At 37.3% G+C, this 5,449-nt stretch overlaps 1 protein-coding gene across 1 annotated transcript; it reads right to left on the reverse strand.

Annotated features, from left to right (window-relative positions):
- Positions 1-1,456: 1,456 nt before the first annotated feature.
- IFNG (interferon gamma) lies at positions 1,457-4,919 on the reverse strand. Its single transcript, XM_066318480.1, has 4 exons — positions 4,797-4,919; positions 2,781-2,849; positions 2,277-2,456; positions 1,457-1,627 (listed from the first exon to the last, which is right to left on the reverse strand). Exons 1-4 carry the CDS (start codon positions 4,917-4,919, stop codon positions 1,502-1,504), a joined length of 498 nt encoding a protein of 165 aa, XP_066174577.1. The 3' UTR covers positions 1,457-1,501.
- Between the last annotated feature and the right edge of the window lie 530 nt (positions 4,920-5,449).

Raw genomic sequence — 5,449 nt, forward strand, 5'->3', positions numbered from 1 at the left:
GTCACTTTGTTATGACTGTCAAATAAAGATATGAATGAAAGTATCTTAACCATGGGAGACAGCTGAGCCCATGGGAGTAGGAATGGATGCAACAATTGCAACTAAACTCATACAAATAAACTACAACTGAGCTTTTGGCATGATGTGCTGCTATTCTGGATTTTACAGATTCAGTCAAAGCTCGGGGGTAGTTGGAAGTCTCATATTGGCAGGAATGCCAAGGAAAACCTGCCCCATTCCCAGTCAGTTCAGCCAGTCTACTCCCACATAATTTGCATGGCAGAGCCCTGGGACCAGGGAATTCTGAAGCCTGTGGGACCTGCCCAAGCTGCCCCAGGCCTCCAGCTGATATCACTTGCAGAGAGCCCAGCAGGTGGCCTGAGCTCAGTCTGGGCACCATAACTTTCGCATGCAGAGAAACTTGGGAGTGTTTTTTATCTTAGATCAGAGTAACAGCAGATTTCAAATGATCAGTGCCTTCCCACAAGCAAAATTATGTTTTCTCAAGCAGATATAAGAAAAACTTGAGAATTTTAGACTCTTCTGCCAGATTTCTTTAAAAATAAAGACTATCCTTTGTGAAAATGTAGAACAAAATTAGCATTTTACATTTCACATAGATGATGGTGGTTATACATGAAAGCACACTTTTAAAATTTATTTATTTATTTAATATTCCAATTTCAAAAAATCTCAGTTGAAAAATACAAAGTTTGTTAATAATATTCCAGTGCAAAAATATAGTTCCTGAGACAAAAACTTCCATACTATTACCTCCAAATAAATAAAATTACAACAGACACACATTTGAATGGTTCAGTACAAAAAAAAATCCAACAGAAATTTTTAAAACCTGAGAGTTTAAGTTAAGTCAGTGCAATAGAGTTAGTCACATTATCTTAAGATATTAAGTAGACTGCCCTCCTGGTAACTTCAGTGCATAATAACAATAATAATAATAATAGTAACCAGCAATTAATCATCAGCCCTCTAGTTCAGAAATTTGCTTCAACATATGCTTATCTTTAAGCATTTCTAGTTGTTTGATTTGTATTTAGATATGTTTAGTTGTAAGCAGACATAAATATGTTTTCCTGAACAGAGTAACTTCCTCATACTGGTGCTTGTAATCTCCATGCCAAATACATAGGACTTATCTCATAACATCCCTCTCTCAAGACAGCACCAGATGGAAAGCTGGGTACCATTATAATGTAATTTCAAGATTTCCATATGGAAACTGGCTAAACACTGCCTCATTCTGTATTTTCAGATCAACAAACATATAACAAATAGACAGGATTTTAAGACAAAAGTAATTTCTTATATAGTATTAGGAAGTATAAATATTTTGATTAGTATTTCTTTATAAATAATTACTTAAGACACTTAAATAGTAATAAATAAATGTATAAAAAAACAATAGTAAGATTGAAATAAAAAAATTCTTGTCCCAACAAGATTTGCACAGTAGCTCAGTACGGAAGATCATAAGACAGCATTAGCATTTGCACAGCCTCTGAAACTGTCTTCTTTTTCTTTTGTGAGAACTTGAGGTATCCACCAGTTTTTGTAAGACGCTGAACAGCTCATTCACAGCCTTGCGCTGGATTTTCAAGTCACTCATCTGTAATAAGCAAGAAAGAAATGGAACAAAAGTCATGTCAAGAGCTATAATTGTTTACTGACCACAACACACAGGCTACCCTACTACCAGAGTAAAACAGAAGGACAGCTGCAATTTTCAATTCCCTACTACCTAATTCCCACAGCAAAGAGCCACTATATCACCAATTTTTGTTTTCCACTTTCTGCGCTACTTTGCCACCTGCCACAGACCAGCCATACTCTGTGAAACAGAGCTTCCCTGCAGCTGAAAGCAGCTGACTCCAGTGGGGCATTGTCTGCAGACCTCTGAGGAGGTCGGTGGTTTGTGCCATTGGCATGAGCACCATGAGCCAAGTGCTCCCAGGGCATTCCAGGTGCCACAGAGCATTCTACAGCCAGGCACAACTTTCACAACCCGTTTCTATGCCACAAAGGGCTGTGGCAATGGCAGTGGGACAGTGCTGCCAAATTTCCTCAAGACTCAAAACTACCTCACACTATAGACATGCAGCAGCCCCTGCAGCTGGAAATACTTGGTTTTCCAGCATGAACTGAGATGCACAGGGATTACCATATAGATTACTGAAGTGTTACTAGCTTAAATCACACTCAAATCACAACAGGAAAATACAATGACACAAGATTTGGAGGAAAAGGAAGAGCCTTACCTGAAGTTTAGTCAGGTCCTTGAGATCTTCTATCTTCTTTGAGCCATCAGAAAGGCTTTCTTTCAGAGTATGGAGCTCCTCAGCTATGTTCCTGACATGAGCCTTTGACCCGTCAGTACTTTCCAGCATTTTCAAGTACATGGAAATAATCTGACTCAGGATGATCCTTTTTTCATTTCTCTGTTGAAAAATACCATCAAAAAGAAAGGTCTGTAAGTGCCTATCAGCAGGGAAAGGAAGGAAGATAAAACACAGTATACAGGGGTTCTCTGCCATTTGAAACAAGACGATAAAGATGTTGCAACTCATCTTCCAGGCTTGGCTGTACCTCTGGGTCAGTTCATGGTGCAATATAAAGTTTTTTATGGGGATTTTTGTCTCATTTCCAAGCTACTGAAGAGAACTCTGCTCATGTTCGTCCTACCACTAATTACACTGGTTCTGGGAGCTGTTTTGTACCAGAAAAATGTCTGAGATGCTTCATCATATCTGGTTTTGACTCACCTCTGTCCAGCTTGACAGCCTCTCTGTAAAAATAGGTCCACCATCAGCTACATCAGAATGGCTTGAGTTCTGCAAAAAAACCCCAAACATATCTATTACACAAACAATATTTACCACAAGGCAAATTTGTGTTCTTTATTCAAATGAGCATCAAAATTCAGATTTTTGCACATCTAGTCTACAGCTATCATAATGCTTTCACTTCTGTAGCCACCAAGGCCCATTGCTTGGCTGCCTAGTATCAGAAATTATATTAGTCCTCTTTTCAGCGTTTTCTGCTACAACTCTTCTAAATAAAAATGTTTAGTACATCTGTTTTTCCAAGTGCTCCTTGTAAGTTTTGCTATTGACAGATGAAAATAAAAGCTCATGAGCACAACAACTGGCTAGAAAATCATTAGGTCTGATCTTGGCATGTTTTCTGGTAACTAAAAGTCCAACAGTTTGTAACCTGTGACCCTAAATTCATACAGTCTCAGTAAAATCTCACATGGAACAAGAATTAACTGTTTTTAGTATAAAACTATAATTTTAAGAATTGGAGAACATCCCAGTAGCCCACAGGCAGATATGGGGATATGCAAGATTAGTAGACTACTGGGAGGCTCACAGGCATGGAGTTTAACCATCAGATGTTGGCAACTGGTTCTAGGAAGTTAAGAGCAATACAACTCTCCTACCAAGGAAAGACAAACTGAATCATTTCCTCTTCTGTGTGTCTTTTTTTCCTTTTTGTAAACAACACTGACTATTTCCTTCTTTTGTCTGCTCAGTAATTTAAACACAGTGAGTGCAAAGAGGAAACTTGCAGTTCTGACAGGAACCTCCCAGGCTGATTGGCTCCCCACACTAAGCACACTCCTAAACTCATTTTTTCTACTTCTGAAAGGTGGGGAGCACCTGCTATGGAGCAAAGTTTTAATGTCAGTGCAAAAAGCTCACCATGGCTCAGGATCTCTTATAAAGTTATATAGATATTCTAGTAACACTCTCCCTGGTCTATATTAATGACAAATTTAAGACATAATGCCACTTTTACAGCGCCAGTTTCCTGCAAACTCTGAGGTATCACACTAGTCTTTACCACTTCAGGGTGGTTCTCTGACTACTGAATTTCAACTGTTATTTGCACAAAATTATGACAAAATGATGGAAAAATCAGAGCTGAAAATAGAAGCAGACTGTTGCAGTTGTTTCCATGCATTCAGAGGGAAAAAATCCCAACAAAAATATATTGAAAATAAAAGCTGTTAATGAAAAATGTGTTGTAGATCTGCTGTCTCTTACTAATCCCCGTTGAATTCAGCTGTGTACTACTTTACTGCCTTTCAGATGAAGATTGGTGAATTAATATTACTGTTATCAAGTTACCAAAATTCTATTTGACAAGAAAAAATATCATGCCAGATTACATTCCCATGCTAGAGCATAATCACACATGTGGAAATGAAATGACTAGAGGATGCAAAAGAATAAGTAGAAATCACCTTTGAGCAACAGACTACTACAGCTTAAAATAGTTTAAGCAGCAAATGCATTTTTAAAGCAAAGGTTCATTTGCAATATTTTTATATAGCTAACTAGAACTACATCTTCCATTGACATTGCTAACATAAAATTTAAAAAGTCAGTAAATTGCATCTAGTCAGAACTGAATAAAAATTCATATATTCACCATAAATTGCATTAAGATTTCTTGTTACAAAGTATTCCATGTAATGAAAGCTGAATTGAGCTAGGAAAAGCTATTGTGAAAGAAAGAACATCCTTAAAATAAATTCAAATTATTACAATAACAATGACAATTGAAAAGCTGAATCAGGTTAATGAAAGAACATACTAAAACAAACAAACAAAAAATCCATATTCTTGTTAAGAAAAGGTATGATCAAAAAATTAGTTCCATGATTACCCTCTATTGGCACATACTGAGTATGTCAAGCAGTGCTCAAGTTTGGATTATGTGTATAGCACAAGCAGCAGGAGAAGAGAAATGCAGTAGAAGACTATACTTACAAAATCAGCTTTCAGTTTGTCTATATCATTTTGAAGTTGAAGAAGATTCAATCTATTTTCAACATGTCCAAATGAAATCATGATGACAGACAGAACAAACAAGCTGTAGGTTTGGAAAGCCATTTTCTTGGTGATAGTTTAGTTAAACTGCTTAGATAAGTTCTGGGAGAACAAGTCTAAGAGCAGAGAGCTCCAACTTCTAATAGTTAAATCTTCTATTAGAAGCAAGTAGACGACTTAACTTCATCAGCCTGTCAGTGGTATTTATACCTGGTCTTGAAATTTTTTTATTTCGTCATCACCGGCTGTGTATATTTAGACAAGATAGTGTTAGATAAGAACCCTTCATTTTTTGGCTAATCAAGGGAATCCCTCGAAAGCGTCTTGTTAAAGTATGGTCCTGGAAAAATTTTCAGTGGTTTATCAATGGGTAACATTTACGTGGCAGATTCTGAAGTTTCTTTTACACGTGGTTGGGGAAAAGGGGAAAATTGCCATGCTGGTGGAGGAGTATGCGTTTTGGCTCAAACCTGTTCTTACACACCATCTGAAAAAAAAATCTTAACTTGTGGTTAAAGGGTCAGTGCAACAGGCAACTCATTTCTGGTATTCGTTCAAAGTAACCACCAAGTTTGCTGTGGCATTCTATAGAG

Source organism: Sylvia atricapilla, chromosome 5 (assembly GCF_009819655.1).
Source record: "Sylvia atricapilla isolate bSylAtr1 chromosome 5, bSylAtr1.pri, whole genome shotgun sequence".
NCBI classification, from domain to species: Eukaryota; Metazoa; Chordata; class Aves; order Passeriformes; family Sylviidae; genus Sylvia; species Sylvia atricapilla.